General features: G+C 40.8%; 1 protein-coding gene across 1 annotated transcript; it reads left to right on the top strand.

The window, feature by feature from the left end:
- The first annotated feature begins 1,456 nt into the window (after window positions 1–1,456).
- slc6a11b (solute carrier family 6 member 11b) lies at window positions 1,457–23,763 on the top strand. The gene is made up of 14 exons (XM_070902130.1): window positions 1,457–1,667; window positions 2,297–2,431; window positions 2,683–2,823; window positions 3,009–3,090; window positions 6,592–6,724; window positions 9,479–9,613; window positions 16,016–16,119; window positions 16,416–16,540; window positions 17,492–17,604; window positions 17,957–18,094; window positions 20,205–20,307; window positions 20,971–21,071; window positions 21,497–21,667; window positions 23,620–23,763. The coding sequence occupies exons 1-14, from the start codon at window positions 1,457–1,459 to the stop codon at window positions 23,761–23,763; spliced, it is 1,836 nt and encodes a 611-aa protein (XP_070758231.1).
- The last annotated feature ends 839 nt before the right edge of the window (window positions 23,764–24,602 follow it).

The raw sequence follows: 24,602 nt of genomic DNA, 5'->3' as shown, positions 1-24,602 counted from the left end.
TTTAATCTGAATAGTGATAGGCATGCCATCAGTAACGTGGAAAACGAAGCTCAAAGTTTAGGTACTCAAATGGATGGCAAATGATAAAAAATATGGGCTAAACAGCATTTCTCTATTATAAATGTATTATTATAAAAATACACCAATGCAATGGTACATTTTGTTGGTCCATTATGGCCCTTTTTGAAATAATGAATTTGAATAGCGTCTGTAATAAGGATGTCATAAACTACCTCATATTGTTATTGTCGGTCATTTTAGAAAAACTCCAAAGCTCATGCTTAAACTTACATCGACCTAACTTTGTTTCTCGTGTCTCCCCGTGTCACCCTGCTCTCCCTGCGCCGTGGTAACGCTGATGTGAGAGCTAGACTGGTTACCACATGGCTTCTATCCAAGTGGAGGCGCTTGACAGTGGACCGCTTGGAGAGTGGGAGCGCAGTCGCAGGTTATCCATCGCCTGGTGCAAGATCCACCGTCACTCTGCCACGTCTGGGACCTTCCTTTATATAGACAGAGAAACTTAACAAAACCACTTCACTCAACGCGGATCCAGACTGTTCTCCTTTTCCTCTTTTGCCCCCTCTCTCCTTTTTTTTTCCTCCCCCCTGATCAGGCTAAACCATCCTGTGTTTTGTAAAGCCAATTGTTAGTGCGCATCATCGCGGGAGCCAAAAGGAGGTTTGCCACTGATCCATAGGAGACTGGTGAGTAGAGCGACTGACTGTTACTTGTCTTTGATTTCTATTTGCATCTTCATTTCTGTTTCATGATATCCTCCCACCACTGCTTTTTGTTTGATTCTAACTTCTTGTGAGGCTGCTAACTTACTTACTGTAAGCAGATGATGATGGATGTGTAACTGTGTTTCAACAAGTTATGAAGTTATCTGTTTATGCTAAATGCTGCATTATAATGATGTTACGGTGATATCGAGCTTGATAAGAGTTAGCCAGCTTCACAGAAATTAGTTGTTTACTTGAAAGCTGAACTGTACTGTACTTGAAAGCTGTCACTGAAAGCTGTTTTTTATTTTTTATCTTCCCACTCACAAGCATCCTCCCTTCACGTTCAATGTTTTCTACTCTCTTCTGTTAGTGACGTTGTTTCCTTCAATTGAATTAATAGTTCATGAGATCTCACACTCAATCCCACACTGCTCCTTTTTTATTTAGCTGTATGGCTGATTAAAGGGCCACTCAGTTACATAATAAATGAAAATTAATTGGACTGCTTTCACTTGATTTGAACCTTCACAAATATAAGTGTGGACTATTAGATGGGCGTGGTTTTGCATTGATGGGACAGTCCCATTCAGATTCAGATCCCAGGAAAGACACAAATTCCTGAAAAAGTCACTGAATCCATTTAAAGTTTTGGTTATGAGGTCACCTTTTTAAAATCTTCGGTCCATGTGTTTTTCTCTCTCTCTCTCTCAGCGGGCTGCTGGAGCGTCATGACAGCTGAGAAGAGCGGGCCCGTTATAAACGGTAAACCAGAAGATGGCAGAGACCCGGAAGGGTCCAGCTCCAGCCTAGACAACGGGGTCTACAATGAGAGGGGCCACTGGAACAACAAGATCGAGTTCGTCCTGTCTGTGGCTGGAGAGATCATCGGGTTGGGCAACGTCTGGAGGTTTCCTTACCTCTGCTACAAGAATGGAGGAGGTAAGGAAGTTTCCTGTATGCCGGAGCTCGGAGTATGGACGTAAACCAAAGAGTGAAGGTGGTACAGTAGGAGAGGTTTTTGTGTTATGAAACTGGCGGACATAAGACCAGCTCCCTTGCAGGAAAGAGGAGGTAAGACAGGTAAGAATGGATAAGGCAAGGTTAGAAAACAAACAAAAATAAGCAGATATTATCTCCGATTAGACACATAAGTAGAATCAGATATGATTATTAGACACATTGCTGAGTAAAAGAAGTGAGACGAGTTCTCTTAGCGTCTACCGCACCAAGGGAGGAGGCACATTTTGTAGTTTTGAAGTATCAAAATATGATGTCCTTTATTATTTCATCCATTATGCACAATCATGTCAACGAAAGAGGTGGGTTTCCTCATTAGGCACCGTTAGACAGCACAGTATGAAAAGGTCATCTTACAGTACGAGTATGGCATCACAGTGAGTGCTTTCACCTGAATTTTGTGAATTGCTACCACACGTTTATGAAGTAGGAATGAAGAAGTTAGTTTTTTGTTTTGTGAGTTAAGGTACATTATGCTATCAGAGTTTTTATTCTAGTATTGATCCAGTGCTATTCATGTCCTGTATTTATTTTATTTTGTGTGTGCAAAGGTGCGTTCTTCGTCCCATACGTCATCTTCTTCGTGTGCTGCGGTATCCCCGTGTTTTTCCTGGAGACTGCCCTGGGTCAGTTCACCAGTGAGGGAGGCATCACCTGCTGGAGGAAAGTCTGCCCGCTATTTGAGGGTAAGAAAACAGTTACATTCATATTGGTTATCAGGGTGTGCTCAGGATTGTAATCATTAAATAGAAAAAGGGGAAACTATACAGAGACAAAGATGTAGGGCTGATGAAACTCGATTCTTGCACGTGCACGATAAATACCATTATTTAAATCGATGACTGCAGCTGTTGCAGGTTGCAGTCATCAATCTAGCCATTCACCTGCAGTTTTTTCCTTTTTCGTTTTCTTTATCTGTAACTCTTTGCCTTTTCAGGTATTGGCTATGCAACGCAGGTGATTGAAGCTCATCTAAACGTGTACTATGTAGTGATCCTTGCCTGGGCCATCTTCTACCTCTTCAACTGCTTCACCACTGAACTGCCGTGGGCCGGCTGTGGGCACTACTGGAATACAGGTGGGAGGAGGGAACCGTGGATAGGGGAGAAAATTATTCTTGCAAGCAGATATAAACATGCACATGTTTTTTTGTTTCTAGAGATAAGAAAATAGAAAATACCTCCTACAATTTAATGCCATATCTACACCTATACCTGTAGTAAGCTCTCAAAACTAATAACACATCATGCTGTGTTTCCACAGAGAACTGTGTTGACTACTATGGAGAAAACGCCACCAACATTACAAACCCCAACGCAACGTCTCCAGTCATTGAGTTCTGGGAGTGAGTACATTTTTTATTGCTACTTTATTTTCACATCATCGTTATGTTCTGTCGAGTTCATTAGTTTTAAATGAGACGTCACGCTCTGTTTGTGTGTGTAAAGTCCCATTGGAGAACATACTATGATGATGGCTTTCGTCTCTGTGGGTATAAAGAATTAATGGTATCACAGTTTGTATAAAACACCACCAGGAGACGCTTTATCAGTTCAGGCAGTCAGTCTACAACGTCTCGAGTCCTCCTTTAATATCATTATCTGTCGTAATGTTGGAAATCTGAGTTTCTGACAGCTCCAAACTGTTTCACTGACCCCCCACCTAACCTTTCCCCCAATAATTAGTCAGCCCTTTTCATATTTGTGTGTCAACAGGCCCTGGTAGGCCAGCTGTCTCCCAGCTAGAGCCATGTGTGTGGCAGCGGATCAGACCTTTTCAGTGTGCAATGCTGACCACACTTCCTGTCTCACTGCCAGTGGCTCTGTTTACACTGCTCGGCCCAATCAATTTTTTAAACTATATTATATTTTCGTAAAATAATTAAATTAAAATTGTGATATTTTTGTGTCTAAATTTGAGCCAGCAACATAAACCTAACCCTAGAGAAAGACATGCCCAAAGGAAATGGCCAAAGAGGCAACCACCATGCTGCTGGCAAAAATAGCAACTGACCAGGCTTTGTTTAATCTATGCCAAGACACACTGTCATGTTTTGTACTGTATGTACAGCATACACAAGCATCAGAGCAGTACGTTAAACAAGCTGCATTTCACCATCTGTATGGATCTTTGTGTTGGCGCTCCAAAATAATCTTCATCTTTACACTGACTCACTAACAAATGTGTCTTTTGTACATTTGTGATTTATTTTGTATGTATGTGCACTAATATTACCAGTACGTAACCAAAGGAGTGATTTTTAATGAACCAGAAAAGAAAGACTGAATACAAGATATTATAGCAGACATACAATAATGCTGCATGCAGGAAGTTTAGGAAGGGAAGGAGTCTTCCTCCTCACAAATGAGTAAATTAGACATGTTTGTTTGGTAAAACTAATGCAAATACTTTTTAAGTTGGTTTCACAGTATTTATGTGACCAGCCAGAAGATACCTGGCTTTTGATTGCTTAGCTCTAGTTTGAAACATACCGATTTCTTAAAAACTACTAGAGGTTCTACTAGGTCATTTACCTTGCACACCTTCTCTATCCTACTCACATGAACAATATGCACACAAGTCACACTGTATAAATATGCAGCACAGTCCACCCGTATAAAACCGATTTACGTACATTTGAGAACCCGCACGAGTATATTTACACACATTAGCGTTCACATCTTGCCCTTTTGGCTGACCAGGGAGGGACAGGGGGGCTGTGTTGGACCTAGCCTGTGGCCCGCCACCAAGAACATGTCACGATGATCAATGGCTGGTCGGGAGCTCCGGGGGTGAACTCGGTGGCAAAGATTTGGCAGCACCATGTAGCTCGGTGGCTCAGAATCTCGCTTCTCATCCTCCATCAATGCTGTTGCCTGGCTATTCTTCAACAAACAGGAAACACACTGGTGATTCACCACCCCCAACTAGCTATGATGTCATAATCGCTGGTAACATGCCCTGTAACTTGCACCTATACTGTTACACCTGTGGGCGTCTTAAACACAGGAAAGAACGTTTTAGTTGTAGACCTGTAGTAGGCCTATTACAGAAACGCACTACAAGCCCTCAAATGGATTCTATTGGCTTGATAACTCTCTGCTATTAGCCATTTCATAATCAAGATCACGATATACTTTATTTGTCCCCATAGGAAAATTTGTTTTGCACTCCGCAGTGCAGTTCCACAATAAATGAATGAATAAACAGCACAGAGCAACAACACAGACAATATGAGCCCACAGAACATCTGACACAAACCTCCGGTACCAAGCTGTATATATGGCTGCTGTCCGCCTACTGAGCTCCACAAACTCAGCAACTTAAGGACAGGCAGGGTGGCTTCTCTAATGCGAGAATTTAGTTCATCAAGTAGGTAGCGCCGCCAGCTAGTTCACATCTGTGGACCACGGTGCTGACAGCTGCTCGACCCCGGTTATCACCAAACAAGACGGTGAGTCTTGAATGAAGCAGTTTTCTTGACCATAACTCTTGTCAAGTCAAGTCAATTGTATTTATATAGCCCAATATTACAAATCACAAAATTGCCTCAGGGGGCTTTGTGCTCCCACGTTGTCGCCCCAAGGGTGAATTTTTGTCTTAATTACAGAAGAACCACATGGTCAGTGGTTGTTGTTTTGCTGAACTAAGCCCAGATTTGGCTCAAGGTGTTGTGGTTGTCTTGTCAGGTAGTGGGTCACCCTTGGATGTTATTTTGGCACAAACATTTTGACCACCTGGGACATAGAGGACTTTCAGGAGCTGAATGGTTCTGCATGACCTATTTGAAGTGGTTCATGGCAACAATGGAGCAAACCAGACTTCTTCCTGCCTGCTGATGTTGGACACCACAGTGCAGTTATCCCTCCAGCACATCCTTATTATGGAGGTTCACCCCCATCCCATCTGGGATGCATCATTGAAGGTGTTCTCCTTAAGCCAATCTGACATGATCCCTCAGCACATTGACCACATTGACATAAGACATAAGGAGGATGATGTGTTCTTCCACAGCTTTTTAAGTCCACTCACCGGAAAAGCAGAGGAGACTGAGAGGGGAATTGGAGTTGGAATCAGATCACAGATAGAAAGTGACTGTAAATCGTAGGTAGAGGCAGTGGAACCACAAGGTTGTTTCACATGCCATCCATCAATTGCAAGACTGCTTGCAAATGTATATTTATTACGTTGTAGTTCTGAATCACCGAGGATGGATAAGGTCATCCTGTACTGCTCGTTGGTCCCCTCAATGTCATGTTGCTCTTTGAAAGTGGATGTGTGGTTTGGTCCGGATGGCACTTTGTGATAAGATACACTCATCCTGAGCAGGTACGTGTGAACTTCAGAGTGCTGCTCTGCAGTGGAGAATCAACAAAAGACGATAAAGGCCTTCAGTGATCAAAGCCAATGTGCAATTGACTATCTAGTTTGTTCTCCCCAAGCACATTATATTTGTTGGGTTGTCATAATGGACCATTATTATACCAATATACCAACTAGCATGACAGTGACGTTTTTGAGTTGGAGAATGCATTAACTGATATTCCTAGGGACTATGGTTAACCAGCAAAAATGACATTACTATTTATGTTGAGCATCCTCAAGCAAATATTTATTTTTCGTCATCCTCCCCCTGTGTTATAACTTATTTAGCACTTATTTTACTCACTCTGAGTAAGAGCAACAACTCAATGCCCGAAGACTGATCTCGGAGAGTCTGCTTTTTATGTTCAACACTGCTTCACCATTTCCACAAAGTGTTTACAAAGGCGTCTTCTTATGTCACACAAGAGTATGAACAAAACCAAATTGTAAGTGATCATCTGTGTTCTCTTTGCCAAATCAGACGCAGAGTACTGAAGATATCAGATGGTATTGAGCACATTGGGGGGGTGCGCTGGGAGCTGGCCATGTGTCTGGCCCTGGCCTGGTTCATCTGCTACTTCTGCATCTGGAAGGGACCCAAGTCAACTGGCAAGGTGAGACAGCAATTTACAACTGTGTGTGTCTGTGTGGTTGAACAGTTTTTATTGCAAGGAAAAGAGCGAGCGTATGTATGTTAAATCTGTGTAAATTGTATGTGTAATGCTGATATCACACCATCAAACTCATGATGGATGAATTTGTGTATGAATGCAGGAATACGTGTTGTTTCTTACACACTGAAACAGCCAGATAGAGATAAAGCACTGTCCCTTCTTGTTCTCAAAACAACTCCCTCACAGGAAGTCACATGCATTCCCCTCTGCAGATACAGGACAAAAGTGGATGTCTGCACCACCTACTTCTACCTTTCCTCCCATCACCCTTTCCATTTTCATGTCCTCCTAAACGTTCTTCTAGCAGCCTCGATGAGGACAGTGAGGGCTCTGCACCTTGCTTTGGGCGCTCAGCAGCCCTTTAGAAACTCATCGCAGATTCAATTTGCCAGAATGAGTAGAGAGATAGAGATAGAGTGAGAAAAAGAGAGGGAAGAAAGAGAGTAAAGAGAAAAAAGGCAGAGGTGTGTGAGTAAAAATGAATGGGTTCACATTCTACATGACGGGGAAGGGGGGAACAACTAGGCGGCAATGCCTATATCTCCCTGAAGTGTCTTTTGTCTGGCTGTGAAGTAAAAGGGGAGAAGGCTTCTTCATGGCTGGGCTTTAGCAGCCGGTCCAAGATTGATTCCTGTATTCACTGGAGGAAAGGAGAGTGTTCATGAGGAGCATGCAGAGTATATCCTCAGCCTCCGCCTCTGCTGCCTCTCTCTCTCTCTCCCTATGAGAAATTAACCACAGCTCGCTTGTTGCGAGAGAGAGGTGCTTTCTTCTCCACAGACCCTACAGCCCATTCAGTTCCGACTCTGCTAAGCTGTTTGCTTTTGTTGGCTGTGTTTGCCAGCCATTCTCACATTTAAGCCCTCCCGTTAGATTTACGGCGAGGCAGGGGCAAGTTTGACCAGTAAATTTGCGGTGGCTTGAATGTTTACCCGTGGTGAGCTGGAAGGAGCATGTGGAGCATCAAAAGTTAATGGAGAGATTGAATATTGTCCTTTTCGTCTCCAGAGAGATGGAGAGAAAGAGGGAGAGAAGGGTTAGGTTGTGTGATCGTTTTATTTGACAAATTAAAGGAGGGATCTGCTGGGCCGGAGACAACTGTTCCCACACTTTCCCCTGTAGGCCATGCAAGGATTAGCAGAGCTTAGAGTGGACAGTCTCATTAAGTCTCATGGATCCTTACTGTTCAAATACTACCTTGGTTCGGATTTCATTTAAGTTTTGTTTCAGGTTTTTAAGGTGAAGGATTTTCAGGATATTCAGTAATGCAGAATGTCTTGGTTGAGGGTCAAATCAAGCTTCAACTGGCATTTCAGATTGTCCCCAATCCACTTGTCCCCACTCTGAACTTGTGAAAGGAGTTTCCATTCATGAAACTGATGCTTGCAGTTGTACAGTAATGTGACCAGGGATGTAGGGGTAATTGGAGTGTGCATCCGTTTATGAGTGTGTGCTTAGACCCGGTATGTGTGAATGGTCTACTTTATCTGTGTCTGTAGTATCTGCACACCCGTTTCAATGTTGTGAATGAAGTTGTGTGTGTGTGTGTGTGTGTGTGTGTGTGTGTGTGTGTGTGTGTAACTCATGCACTCCTGTTCGTTCAAAGAGGAGCACATTTTCCCACACTGCCAGCATCACTCCTCTGGGCTCCTGTTTAAGAGACGGGGCCAGAGGAGCCTTCTTTTCTTTTCAGTCTCCTGGCTTGGCTCTGTTCTGTCCTGTTCTGTCCTCAATTGGACTTTGACTGGATGCCAGCAAGCCAGGGGATGTATGTTGCCCGCCTCTGCCTTCCAAGAGGCCAGGGTCTTTGTCCAAGGGGTTTCTAAGAGTCTTGAGATGTCGAGCACAATTCTGCGAAACCTGAATAGTTCAATAAAAAAGGGAGTGTTGGTTTGATGGTTAGCAAGTGCTATCTACTGTACTGAAGGTATTTGTGTTTGCTGTTGTGGAGTTGACTCTGGTGCTGTGCATGATACCCTACCCGATGTATATACAATATATATCCTTACCCTTATATCCTTACATCCTTCCAGAGTGCTAATATAGTCCGGGTTCCAGGTTGGCACTGATGCCAGATGTTGTAAATGTAGTGCTTTAAGCTTGGACTATGATGCTAAATGCTGTATGACTGATGTTAAATGCAGTATGATAGATGCTGTGAGATGGACTGATAGACTGGACTGAAAACATAAAAGAAACTCGTGACAATTATGCTGTGACCTCCTCATCTACCTTGCAACCCCTCAGTCACTCTGTTTAGTTAAAACCAAAATTGAATATTGCTTTACTGTTACTCTATTGTGGCACATATGTGTTTGTGTTTGCAACAGCAAGAATGTCAATTGTAGTTCTATCCCTCATCTTTCTCACTTATTTTCCCACTCTTCTTTCTCTTCCTGTCTGGACATGTGTGGTGAGATTCTGCCCTCTCACCTTTAGGTCTAAGAAGTGGTCTGTCATTTTTGAGCTGTAAGGGTGGCACAAAACAACAACCTTTTCCCTCTTTAGGATTCTTTCAGTCCAGTTTATCGAATGTCTTCATGGAGCAGATGAGGAGGTGGCCATGTTGGTTAGAGCCCCACTTTGATATCACTTATATATCATATCAGGCTACGGCTGCACTCACTGTCAACAGTTTTTCTGTAATCTGTACATAAATTGATATTCCAAATCTGTGCATGTTTATACCTACAGGTTGTGTATGTGACGGCTACATTTCCTTATGTCATGTTGTTGGTCCTGCTGATCAGAGGAGTGACGCTGCCAGGAGCATACGACGGCATCAAGTTCTACCTCTACCCGGACATTTCACGTCTCTCTGACCCTCAGGTAGGCGAGGACCCACTGTATCCCTCTTCTACTGGTTAACAGGTAAAAAAGAATCTGTCTCCTTCAGAAATATTTGGTGGTTGTATGGTTGAACTTCTGTTATTTGTGTATTAGTATCCAACCTCATGCCCTTTTGAAAGTTACCAAAATGAAAATCATGGAGGTCAAAGGATACACACTGTGTCACTCATAGCAGTGTAAATGTCCCTGTCTTCTCAGTGTTCAGCAGACAATATTCTCCTGTTCATGAAACTCTTACTTACGTTACTTAAGTTTAAAATGTAAAACCTCAAACATCCACACACATTGCAGCTATAAAAAACAAAAGAGAAAAAAGGTTGTTATAATACTCAATGGCTGCAGGTGGCAAGGTTGCAGAAGCTATTACTGCCCTTGTCTGTAGATGGCGTACATCATGTCTACAAATGCAGCTCTCCACTGTGGCTGCTATCACTTTTCTTGCTGCTGGTGGCACAGGTCCAGTAACCCAGGTCCAGTGATACTGACAAGGACACTGTAGTAAAGACATGGTAAATACTGTACGTAATACATATATCTGTGAAACCTTAATTTACTCCCCTTTCTATGTTGTTCTCCTGTCCTCAATTTATGATTCTGGTATTTCCTAATGGCAGCTTAAGGCAGCATACTGTCACTGTTGATCGGTCTGATTGCCTAGATTGTGACTGTTTTTGTCAGCTTATCTAAGAAAGACAGAAGATAACATAGTAAAGCATGAGGGGTTAAAGAGACTAGACTCCTGGGAATTAATTTATACCCCTGCCTCACACCCACCTGTCTGGAGCTGGGTAGCTGCCAGGGGGACAGGTGGTGTTGTTATTACTGTAATGTGATGGGGAATCGGTCCTTTTTTTTTTTTTTTTTTTACACCTATCACTATTTATGCAATATATTGTACCAAAACACAAAACAGTATACACAAAACACCTGCTTGTTTGGCCATTTTATGCAGAGAAAGAAGCTGTTTGTTAAATGGTAAATGGTACCTCTCTTGGCACAAGACATTTGGTTGCATTTTTACGTCTCACTCTAGTGGCAGTGATACTACTGTGGCTTAATACGGAGCCATGATTGTCATAGCAGAGCTGACACTTCCTGCTGGTGATGAGATGATCAAGGGTCAGGTAAATAGTGAGCTTTCAGAACCCGGAGGGGTTGAAAGATCAGGATTTGAGGCGAATAGAGGTGGTGCATTAACATATAACTCACACACACACACTCACATAGAGCAGACTCCTTGACCTCGTCTGGAAAAGGCAGACAGCTCGGGTCGCTAGGCAACAGTGCACTAGAAAATGTCCGTGGATGGGATGTCATGACAACGTGAATGGAGATAGATGAAGAGTTTGAGTGAGAAAGAGAGAACAGATCTGAACACATGTCAAATGAGTATGAATGTGTATAATATGTGAAATGTGGTTACGTTTCAAGGAAGGTTTGTTGTCACGGTTAATTAAGAAAACAAATGCGAGTCCATTCACATTGCAAAACTTTCTGACAGTTCGAAATTGAACGTTCTGCTCTGCAATTATTAACATGCCCGGCTGACTCGCTTTCTACCAACAGTAGTAACCTATCGTTATGTCCAAGGCCAAGGAGCATATCATTACGTTTATGCAGGGGACATGCAGCTTTATACTGCAGACTTCTAAGAAAATATCATGTATGTAGCCTTCAAGTGCACATTTAAGACATTTTTTACAAGATTCTTGTTTTATAAATATTGAGTGGTAAAGTGGTGCTATTGCCTGTTTTAAAACCATGTCTCTTTTCATGCTTGCAAAATGGGTTGCTCTCTTTCAACTTGCACATTTGATGACATATCTCAGCATTTCGGGAAACTAGAGGCTCTAATTTGATCACTTCGTCCTGTTCAGTATCACATCCTGTCTGAACACCTGTCTTACACTCTTCATGGCAACAGCCGGTTCATGCAGTGAGACACGGTGAATGTGATAACGAGGAAATTTACTTTATTGCCTCAGAAATAACTAGAAATTCAGTCAGTCTGTAACTGCACAGACAGCCAAGCCAAGTTTCACACTGCTTCTTGGGCAAAGCAGCTCCTTGTGGTGAGGAAAGGTGTTAAGAACACACAGTATCTTGCCATAATCTTAGCTTGGACGATATACTGCAGTATATAAAAACTTTAACTCTTGATAAACTGGATGTTACCAGTTATTTCTCACATTTATATCTATACATTTCAATACAAAAAAAGTAAGCCTATAACATGGGGTTTGATTTATTTTTTTTAACAGGCTCTCCAGCTGTTGTCCGATGAGATGATTGTTGCATCTGTGAATGTAGTTAAGTTAAAGGAAGAGAAACAGTGATGCAGATGGACGGTGAATGAGTGAGAAATGGGTGGACAAACAAAGACACGAACAGAAGCACAGAGAGAGTGAAGGAGGGTGATAAAGAAGCGCTGCTGTTTGGCAGAGGAAGACATTACTTCTGACACCAATGTTAAATCAGCTTCCTCAGGGACAATCAGGGCTCTGTTCTGTTCACCAGGCTGTGTGACTGTGTCACCCGCTCTTTTTACACCCCTGATCTTCATCATGCCTCCCCTATTCTCTGCTGTCCTATACCTTTCTCTCTCTGGCTGTCGCCCTCTTTCTCAACCTCCACCATGCACTATGCATCGCCCCTCCTCTCTACACTTCTCACACTCCCATACTCCCTATCGGGCTATATTTGTGTCTTTTCCCCGGCCTCTCCAAGGCCAAAGCTATTGTCTCACTAGTCAAACCTACCTTCTAACTTTCATTGCCCTCTTAATTTCCACCATCAGAGTACGTTTTTACCCTTCATACCCAAAACAGCAAGGCCCAGGATGTTGTGTGGTACCCTGCAAGACAATAATATGTAATTAACCAACTCAATAGATTTGTTAAATGCTTACATGTAGTCCCTCCAGGGTTTGTTGTTTAGTTCAAAAGCTAAACCTGCAATAACTGATGTTTTATGAAATTATCACCTCATAAAGTTGATGTGTTGAATGTGTTAGCAAAGAGTTGCCTGTTTCCGCATCCAGCAGATATATATAACCTTTATTTAATCAGGTAATCTCATTGAGATCAAGATTATAGCAACATTAGCATTCATTTGGAGTTGTGTCAACCTTGTGAAAGTCCAGCATTCACTCCTCTGTTGTGCTATTTTCTCGCTCTTTAGCTGGTAAATGATCCACTTTGTTCACCAGCTAATTGCTAACTGTGTCTGTCAGCCAATTGGTGCTGAGCAGGTAGTGTACAGTGGGTTTGTAGAGCTTTTTTCAAATTTAAAAACGGCAGTCTGCTGTGTTCGAAAACAACACTTGAGAGTGGTGAGAGTGAATCAAAACAGTAAAGTTGTGGGTTGAAAAGCCTTTTTGTAAAGCTTCGTGTTCAGCGTAACTACAGGCATAATTCACTGTGGATTCGTCACTACAAGTAACTCTTTTCACATGTAAGTAGTCATGTGATCCATTGTTGATTTACCAATGTTATATAGCCGCTTTAAATTTCATCCACCTATTTGTTTCCCCTGTCAATATAGGTTTTGTGTAAAAAGGCCAATATCTTGCGCAGATAAATTAATCTAAGTCTGAATTTTAATTTGACCTCATTGCTTACAGAAAAAAATCTGGACCATGTGTGATGTTCCATCCATAACACTTCAATTCTCCATTAAAACTCAGTATGATGCTGAAAAGAATAAAAACATATCAAATCATACTAGAACTGAAGGTAAAGGTAAAGGTTAAGGGTTTTCCATAAACGACCAGTGTAATCATCACTTATAGAAGAAAATTCTGTACAGTGAAATCAATATTGTGCTGTACTAGCTAATACCCTATTTCTCATAAAATATTCGTAAGAAAACAATTATCTATAATATACTGCTATTTTAGTGCCTCCTGTCATGCAGTCTTTTCTCTCCATGTTCACTTCTTGCAAGGCCTTTCCTCTCTTTTTCAATAAGGAGAAGGAGTAGATGTAATTTTCTTAGGTAATCAAGCGTGCAAATTATTATTCAAACCAGAGGGGATCTTTATGTTGAACAAAACATTTGACAGAAGTTAATAGCATCCCCCATCGACTCCTTTTTGTAGTCCTGCACCATCTGGAACATTATGATTACTCAGATAAAATATATTTTTTCGTATGGCTCCAAGGTAAAGTGGCGAGTGAAATCTAATTGATTCATTTCAGCCAAATGTCTTAATCTTGCACTTCACGTATAAATATCTAACACCTATGGATGTCATGTGTAAAAAGCACAGGACAGGAGGAGCACCAAGAGTGGTACATTTACATTACAAGAACACTATCTTACAGCCAATGTCATCCAGCTTTCACACAGTAGAAACGTTTCCTGGAGCCACAGTCTCAACATAACCAAACACAAGCCGGCCAAATTAGGCACAACATCAACAAGTGATTCTCTCTGAGCCTGGGCCTTTAAGGTTTCCCTGCGCTGTGCGGCCATCAGCCGAGGGTGAACTAAAGGGAACATTAATGAACATTAGGAGAGAAAGGCCTGTTCTTCCACAGGAACAGTCCTGTGTTTGTGAGGTCACAGAAGTTACCGTGGTTACTCCCAGGAGGGAGCGAAGACCGTGCGTTTGTTAATTGTTTCTCGGTGGGGAAATGAGATTAGTGACTGAATGGTGATGTGAGAGAGCTTTCAAAGAGCCATGCTGCATTAAGTTTGAATTCGCTAGCACTCCATGCTATCCTGTGGGTCCTGTGCTGCACTACAAACTAGTTTCATGATGCACATTTTACTGCTGTCTCTGTGAAGAATCTTAGATGTGTAAATCCCCTTGTAGCCCATGAATCCAAATACTGTCACTCTTTACATGATAAAGAAGGTGATAAAGGTCTTGTGTACTTGGTACCAATGTGACACTTAATTGTTATTTGTAACGAAACACAAATCAGAAATCAGAAATCCGAAATACTTTATTGATCCCCGGGGGGAAATTACACAACCGACCGAAAGTAATTTCAGGGTGCAAAAAGTCAGAACTCTCTGTACCAGCATGTTTGTAGAGGGCGCAACATCAAGAAGTTAGTAGTCAATAAATACTAAGTTATGATAAAGGAATAAACGAGAAAAATAAGAAAAAATAAGAAAAAATAAGAAAATAGACTGGAGCGACAGCAACAGGCTGCATGCACGGTCAGGCCAAGCGCACGAATGCAGATGAGGCTGATGATAATGTCAGTAACCAGGGGATCAGTCAGGGGATCACCAAAGTTATTACAATTCACCCTGATGGGTACATGAATTTCTGTCCCAAATTTATGATGATCCATCCAATAGCTGACGAGACATTGCGCTCGTCAACTTTTGCTGCAAATGTCAACCTCATGGTGGCGCTAGAGGAAAAGTCAGGGGATCGCCAATTCAGGATTCATCCTCTTGAGACCATGAATGTCTGTACAGAATGTCGTGGCAATGCATCCAATAGTTGTTGACATATTTCAGTCTGGAAGTCAGTGGTGAACCCACTATAGAGGTATCTAGCAATGCAATGGCTCATTTAATTGGAATGTTTTTCTATCGAAGAAATAGTCCCTATGAAAATCAATATTGTGCTCTGTGGATTATAGTTTTAAGTTTTTAAATGTAATTTTAAGATCTTTAAATGCTTTGGCCTCAACAAACAAATTCCATTCACCCCACTTACTATGACACTCCATTGCAAATAGTGATTTAAGTTAGAGAGGTAAAAAATATGTTGATATGAATATGAATATTTAAGCAAACCCTATATTATACTGTAGCTGTTAATCCCCAGCAAACAGTATAAAGGAATGGAGTTAGTGAAGCGTAATATGAATATTTGGGCACTTTGTATCTACTTTTAGGATGTTAATCCATGATTCATGCAGCTCCACTGTGTGCCTCTCAGAGGGGAAAGAAAACTGTTGAGCTGAGACATAATTTCATTACAAAGTCAGTGAGATGATAAAAATCGGGTAGGTGAGGGGTAACAAAAGAAATGTGGGCTCTAGAGAAGATAAAAAGTCACCTCTTTACATATTATGGTAATCACTTGTAAATGGGAAAGCCTAAAGCTGTATGGAAATGGAAAAATTTGATAAAACTTCTTCAACTGCGAAAAAAAGTGATATGCTGAATGGGATATGGAAACGCTTTTGTGAATTAGTTCCGACGTAGCGAACATTTAACTCACATGACTGATCAACTGAACCGTTCCGCATTGATTTGTCTTCGTCTCCGGACAGTATGAAACATGGCCAATACTAGCTGACATGAAAGAACAATTAAAACTTGCCCAATAAAAACATGTTGGTTGTTTTTACTTTAATTTGTCACCCGATCAGTATATGTACTGTATGTTTATGCCCCCTTTTCCTTCAGGTATGGGTGGACGCAGGAACCCAGATCTTCTTCTCCTATGCCATCTGCTTGGGCTGTCTCACTGCTCTGGGAAGTTACAATTCCTACAACAATAACTGCTACAGGTAGGATAAGACTGTTGATACTAGTAGATGGATGAATGGATGATAATGAAAGCTTTTTGTATCACTGTATACTTGTCAATATAAAGAATAGAAGAACACAGGTAAAGCCCCACTGGTAATAGGTGACTGAGAGTGGATGGATTGACATTTTCTATATCATTACTAACATGTCTGGTAACATGTCTGCACATGAGACTGTATGAAAGTGTGTGTTGCCTCCAGTGTAATGTCCGGTGACAGCTCATACAGTAAGTGTGATCTCCTCCTCTATCTCTCTTCTTCGTCTTGCTCCTCAGGGACTGCATCATGCTGTGTTGTCTGAACAGCGGCACCAGCTTTGTAGCAGGTTTCGCTATCTTCTCCGTGCTTGGCTTCATGGCCTACGAACAAAATGTTCCCATCGAGGCTGTGGCGGAATCTGGTGAGAATAACATGTTTTGCAATCAAGATCTGAATTAGTACCAACTTCTAGAACTGTAACGAAGCCATACACTAAAGCAGATACTGTTGACTAGAGAAAGCCTCTTTTTGCCCACATCCATCACGTTGTGCTGGAAATGGATCAACATAACCAGTTATATAACTCCACACTCTTCACCTCGGCTCTTAGACCAACGCATGATATGATTTATTCAAGTCAGTATGAAATATTTAGTGAATGTGACAGAGCGAGAAATTTGAAATGTCTGTCTTGGTGCATGGTGAGGACAGAGCTTAATGTTTTAAATAATGTGTTTCTAAGGGTCTGTCACCAAATGTAGGTGTTAACCCTAACCCACAATGGCATGCCACTCCTTATTTTGAACCAATCAGTCTTATTTCACAACAGCATCTCATTTCATTCATGTCCCCTTAGACGCGACATTGTGCTACATCTATTTGCCTTTACTTCATATACATTTAAAGACTGTAAAACTGCACATAATTCATATCATAAGCTACTAAACCACTTCTAAAATAAAGATAAATTGAATAGTCCTGCTTATAACACAGTAATTTGCCAATGATAAAAAGTGTATAATAAATAATAATACAAAGAAATAATCAGGCCCTAATAATTAAGGACACCCTCATTAAGCAGGCAAGGAAAAACAAAAAAATAAATATTGTTATATAAGTATATTGCTTTACAGATGACTACAAATTACATCAGTCCACTAAGTCCCCTGCTTTTGTGCTCAGTGTCAAAGTATAGGCACTGTCCAACACATGGCTATAAGTCCTACCATCAACTGATTTCAACAAGACATTTCAAAAAAATGTAAGAGAAGCTTAAAGACTGAACTGTAACTGAAAAGCGAGAGCTTTAGTGACTATGTTATAATTACGTATAATATAAAACCTCCTGTTTGTGATTGTTTTTGTGATGCAGGTCCTGGTCTTGCATTCATTGCATACCCCAAGGCTGTTACTATGATGCCTCTGTCTCCACTTTGGGCCTGTCTCTTCTTCATGATGCTCATCTTCCTCGGTCTGGACAGTCAGGTGAGGACCACTGGTGTGAGAATACTGAGATTATAGAGAATGTTTCACTTTGTAAAGACATTTAAAGGTTGGACCTTTTGGTAAAGAAGTGTAAGTTAAAAAAAAATCATTGGAAACTGACTTGATGTTTTGGCTCAAATGACTTCAGCAAGAAAACAAGTATGATTATGTATTGACATGATCTTTGTGAGCCTGAAGTGGATCTAGCTCGTTATCACAATTTGAATGCTTACACAATATGATTTTTCTTTAATGTATCATAGTATAGTCTTATCATCTACTTTGTACTAAAGACTGTGATTACTGTGTAATCAGTCCATTTTATAGAAGTAATGTCTGTTTTATTTCACAGTTTGTGTGTGTGGAGAGTTTGGTGACGGCTGTGGTGGACATGTACCCAGAGACCTTCAGGAGAGGCTACCGCCGAGAACTGCTGATTCTGGGCATGTCTATAGTTTCCTTCTTCATAGGACTCATCATGTGTACAGAGGTAAGCTATAGTTAGATCAGAGTTAAAGGTAGCACATGCCAAGTTTTTAAATTGTGTATTTTCAAATGAATTGTCTACTAAAAACAGTGCTGCCAGAGTGACTTTAAAGAGTTCATAACCATCAGTTGATTACAGGAAGAAATGTTGACATGGGCAACCAGAGAAAGGAAGCAAAATAAAGTAGAAAGGGAGAAAACCTGCACCAAATGACAAAATGTGTTTTTTGGGAATACTGCTATAGCAAATGCGTTGTATTGCTATAGCACTGTGCTGCTACAATCGTACATGACGTGTTTTGAGCAATGAAGCAAGCAAGTCAAAAGATGTCAAAAGTAACAGTACAGAGGTAAAGTTGTATGTTTTACTTACATGTGCTGTTGAGTATGTGATGGCTTTGGTTACTTGACGGATAGAGATTTTTACATAGAAGACATAAAATATAATAAGCTCATAAAATGCACTACTGTAGTTTAATCTACTGAACAGTATGTGGAATACACTGCTTCTCTACTACTCCTTTCAGCTTTAGAGATTACCCACTTTTTACCTTCACACATGTTTATGTTTTTATTTCTATGTAGACATTTCATCATCGCCGTCATCATCATCATCATCACCATCAACAGTTTACAAGTCTAAGATGAAACTCAGCCAGGTACATTCTAGTTTAATGGTCAACAATCCATATAATAGAAAAAATGTGGACCAATTAGAATATAATTATTGAATCATCCAGAGTGTATCATGGGATCCACCGAACAGTGGAAGTCTGTTCCACTGGACACTTTCTTTTCAATCCCAAAGGTCTGTGGTCAAGTTACCCATCTGGAGCTGTATTCATGTCACCAGCTCCGCTGTGCTTTTAAGAACTTTCATATTTATGTTGTAATAATGGAAGAGAATCTGGTTCCTCACACTATCAAAAAAGTCTTTCACCCACTAAAAGCTTTTCATGGGTCCATATGCACTGCTCTCCATCCACCCCCACTGTAAACGTACTGCACTCTTCTCTAGTAGCCCATAATGGCCATGAAACAGGGGAAAACAATTGAATGATTTGACCTCTGTTTGTCATTGCCCATAGTCTTTCAGCACTACCTCTACTCTAGACACTTTATTACTTTCTGCAGCCAAAGAGCCATCATGAATAAAATGTCCCAAGAAGCCTAGAGTGGGATTAAATCACAGTTCAAAAGGTCCTCTGGGAGTGTAGTTCAATACCAGGCTGAAGTATGGGCATAAAGACATTTAGATGATATTCTTAGTTGTTTACGAGTGGTTTAGAGCTGTGATGTAACCCTACTCTCAGATTCATGTGAGATTTTATTCATGATGACCCTTTTAGTGAAAGCAGAGAGAGCAGATGAGTTGTCTTGAGTGGAGGTAGGGTAGGTAGAGTGGATTATAAAATGTGTGTCCATTGATTCTGTAACAATGGAAATACACTCATTTGCTTTCTCTGAGACTGACACCACTCTCATATTTGTATGTTCAAAGCTACAGCTAGCAGCCTGTTAGCTTAGCTTTAGAGATGCTGGAAGGTGACTTTTTTTTTTTTACCTTTTGGCAGAGCCAGGCTCGCTGATCTCCCCTGTTCCCAGTCTTTATGCTAAGCTAAGCTAACCAGCTGCTGGCTTCAGTTTCATATTGGTCTGACAGATATTAGAGTGGTGAGCGTATTTCCCAAAATGTTAAACTACTCCTTTAATATCAAGGAGTGGGTTCACAGTGATAGGCATGAACATCACATATAACGCAGTGGCCTACAATAAATAAAAAAGATAATGCTGTTGGTTGATGTTGCTCCTCTACAGTACATGACTTTAAAACTAGCATAGATGTTTTATTAATAGCACATTCGATGGTAGCAACTTAATACTGGGAACCCCTTGAGGCAATGAACTGGTCATTTTGGGACAAATCCTGAGGATAAGGTATAAAAAAACATCATTGCAAAGTTGCTGTTTACATTGGTTTACTATGTGTCACTGTGACATTGGTCCCTGACAGCCAAATCAAGCACACCTGATTCATTTCCTATTCGATGTGATCTGTCTGATGCTCATGTAGTGGCTGTGACAGAGAACTGACACCTGTCTCGTCCCATCAGGGAGGGATGTACGTCTTCCAGCTGTTTGACTCGTACGCTGCCAGCGGGATGTGTTTGCTGTTTGTGGCCATATTTGAGTCCATATGCATCGGCTGGGTGTATGGTAAGATAACGGTCTCGACCTGAAGCGTAACTAGAGATCTGAAAGAAATGTTTTTTCATTCCTCACCCTCGTCACCTCAGATAACCGTAGTCTCATGTCAACTGAACAACTGTCACACATTTCAGCACAGAAAAAAACAGGCCATTACACAAACATTGTATCATGCTTTTAAGGTCCTTGCTGCAATCATATTTCTTTTCTGCCCTCTGCTGGAGAGTGGGCCCAAACACACGCATGATTCACTTAGTGTTATACAAGGCACACAATGTTATTAAATATAATATATTATGGAAATATAGCAGTGTGACAAGTTGCTATTCAAACATAGTGTCCTTTTCCTGTCTGATATGCTGTCCTGCAATGGACATTTTATGCCCTAACTAAAGGGAAAGGATTTGTGTCTTTCATTTCTATTTCATCACATTTACACAATTGTCTGCCTAATTTAAGCAGACAATTTGACAACAAACCCAGTTACATTAATTAAGTAAAGTACATTTTACATGCAGAAATGCAGAATGATTTAGTCTCTCTTCAAAGAAAGTTTCAGACATCATTTTATCCACATCAAGTCAGCAGCTCATATACTGTCAAAATACATCAATCACGTCATTACTTTGATGTCACACGCGGAAACTCTGAGTGACGCTTGTTTGATTTCAGGTAGTGACAGATTCTACCTAAATATTGAGGACATGATTGGCTACAAACCTGTCTTCTTCATCAAGTGGTGCTGGATGATCCTGACCCCGGGCATCTGTGCTGTGAGTCTCACTGCAGACAACATATCATGTCGATGAGTACAATATTGATGAAGGACAGACACAGGATTTTTGATCTATCAGATGGATTCTGGGTTTCAAATTAAGCGCAGTATTTAGTTATGGAATAAAATTGCTGAATTTGTTTTTGGTTCATCTTGCAAGATCATTTCTCACTTTATGTGAACAACTAAGTTGTATCCTGTATCTGTTTCCATATAGCCAGTTACAAAAAAAACAGTGTGTTGCATATGCAGCTTTGGAGAAAGTATTAAGATGTAAAACATTTGTTCATGTAGGAATTGGTTTGGGTTGTTTTCACATGAATGATACATTTACTAAACCAGTGTTTACTACAGAAAAGGATTTCTTTCTCACAATGTAAACAACAACATTTACAAACAGAATGTCATTTGCGTCTCCTGCAGGGAATTTTCCTGTTCTTCCTGATTAAATACAAACCACTGAAGTACAACAACGTGTACACCTACCCTGACTGGGGCTATGGTATCGGCTGGTTCATGGCCATGTCCTCGATGGTCTGCATCCCTCTGGGGATTATCTGGATGATCTGGAAGACTCCTGGCACCTTCTCTGAGGTAGAAAATACACACATGGAGAAATCATTACCAGTTTTCATACCAGTAATTACTTTAAATGAATGAAACCATGTTGTTGATGAACAGCATCCTCCAAGTAAGCCCTGTAACTTTCAGTCTTGTTTCCCCCATCTAAACCAAACATTAATTTCACATTCATAACTTTTAGTTATGTTTGCACAGGATGAGCAGCAGCTTTCCCCAGTGTTACAGTTAAATGACACAGAGAACCTTTCCTTGTGTTTTCAACTAATCTAGCAGATTTCCCCAAATTGAACCCTGTGGCAAACGACTAAATGCTGTGTGGAGGAAATAAACCTTTCTGCATTAGGTACCATCCAGGTCAAGAAGCACCCCTGACTGATGATAGGTGTGCCTCCCAAGCAAAATATTAGGAATATAATACAAAGCCAATATCGCTTATAGTAGATCTTGTTCAAAACAACAATGGACAGTGTGACTGGATGTTGTAATAGAATTAATTGTGATAAGACTTTTATTAAGGTAAAGGCCGTAAAAGCAGAACAACACTAGTGACTGTTGGGAAAGATTATGCCTGTATCACCTGCGCCCCTTGTGATGACAAAGATGACTCAAAAGAATCCAGCTGTTGTATCTTTCCCATCTGACTTTCTTAGAGGGATTGTGACACAGTTGGATGATCTCCCATGATTGCTCGAGGGAGGATCAAATAAACAAATTGCAGGTTTCTAATGTGAGATGATCAGTAGTGGCCACTGGCAGACATGAGGAAGTAGAGGAATGTCTCAAATTAAACCCACATGGCATACAAATGGTATACTAGGGTAGTGTAGACACCTTAAATTACTGACAAAAAAGGATTACTTTAGTTTAGTTATACCTGTATGTTTTTAATAGCAATATATTGCGACAGCTTTAGATTTTTACATGCAGTATATTGATATCACAGTGGCTATTCGGTTGGTTAGCAAGTTAGCTGGCTAGTTAGCATGAAATTTGTCAGATATACCTGGAAGACGTACTTTGTTATTTGATATGATACAGTTAATACCAAGAACCAACCTCCAGGTCTGAAAATTGATGCCAATGCGGAAGTTGCTAAAACCTGCATTCTTTCTAATGGCGACTCTACTGGTTGCAAAAGAAGTCAGATTGTGTAGAAGTCTATGAGAATATGACCCTAATTCTCACTTGATTTATTACGTCAGTAAACATTTTTATGGTTTATGAGTTTATGGTCTCAATCTCTAGTTTTAGTCTTCTTCAATACAGCATGATGTTTATTTTGTAAATTATGGAGCCATTTAGAGTAAAATGGACAATAAAGCAGGGTATGCTTTAGGGCGTGGCTATCTTGTGATTGACAAGTTGTTACCACGGTGACGGTGGTCAGTCAGGATAGAGGCGTTCGGTTGTACTTAAAGACACTCTCTGCTGTCAGGTTGCTGGTGCAGGTAAGAGTGCATAGTGTCCTCGGGTTCTCAGATCCCCAGCTCCACCCTCTCGTCCAAATATGGTCACTTCTGGTTCCGAAAGACCAAGATGGTGACGGTCAAAATGTTATACTCGAGGCTCCACAAACCAATGGGTGACGTTACGGTGGTCAACTTCTTTTATACAGTCTAAGGTTAATACAGTATGTTGTGGACAGAGTGTCTCAATGCTCTTCTATTTACTTGGTCGTCCTGAAGAGCAAAGAATGACACATTTAGTCTAATATCTGCACAGATGAGGTAATGGTTAGTTGGTGTTACACTTCCGCAAAAAGCAGATTGACTGTGTGTGTCAACAAATTAACTGCTGGCACAGACATTTCAATGTTTTATAAATTTTTTGTTGATGCTTGTTTTCGTTCCCTCAAAGAGTATGATTATATGCATAAGCTGTATCTGCTCAATGCTGCTATTGGAAGCAGCATTGTGGTGGGAGAATGAGAGATAACCTTTTTTCTCTCTCGATGCTCTCTGCAGAGAATTAAGAAGTTGACAACTCCCAGCCCGGACCTGAAAATGAGAGGGAAACTTGGTGCCCTCAGTCCTTATGCTGCCAACGATGCAAAACTCAAGGTTGATGGGAAAATATCCACCATCTCAGAGAAGGAGACACATTTCTAACTGACCGCCTGACTGACCAACACAGCTGCCTGTCGTCTTCACAATAAGTCCAACAAATGAAATCAGCAAACAACAACAACAACAACATCAACATTATCCACCACAACACAAAACAGGAAATGAAACAAATGACTCGGAGTGTTATTTTTGTTTTGTAAAAAAAAAAAAGAAAAAAAGGAAAAGCTATCACATGATTATATAGTCTGCTTCTCTTTTGCACAAATTTTGATAACACATTTGTTGTTTTCAGTTAACATGGTGACTAAAGCAGCTGTTTCTTTCTTTTCTAACCATTAATATTTTAAAAATCTGTTTGCTGACATACAATATATGGTTATAAAAGTTGTCCTGGTACCTTGTCAGTACTGGTCACACTAGTGTCTGGGCCTTTAGAACAATACCAATGTGATGTGTTGTAAAAGGTTTACACTGTACATGTATTGGCAAAGTGTTGTGCCTCTCTATTAGGTACTAGGTACCCAAATGTGACTGTATAAGATGTAGCGGCTCTGGGACCAGTCTACATAGTTTTGTGTCTTAAGAGAGGATACCGCAGTATGTGTTAGTGCTGAGGCTTTAGGAGGGCATACCCTGAAAACTCCTGCAAATAAAACTTAGAGTTGTATATAAAGAGCTTTGCCATTGAAATCTGGGACTTCATCTGAACCAGCCGTGACAGTGAGGGCTGGGGAACGTTTTTAGGCCTTCAGTGATTCTTATTTAATTGAATTCAATGTTGTTGCTTGGCAACATGAGCAAAAAACTCCTAAAGATATTAGGTTATTGATCATCACATTGGGATATATTGGGTCCTTGAGGGCTTTGCGGATTTCCATGGC

The sequence above is a fragment of the Enoplosus armatus genome, chromosome 3 (genome assembly GCF_043641665.1).
Source record: "Enoplosus armatus isolate fEnoArm2 chromosome 3, fEnoArm2.hap1, whole genome shotgun sequence".
NCBI lineage: Eukaryota > Metazoa > Chordata > Actinopteri > Centrarchiformes > Enoplosidae > Enoplosus > Enoplosus armatus.
This window is presented reverse-complemented; position numbering and strand designations above follow the sequence as displayed.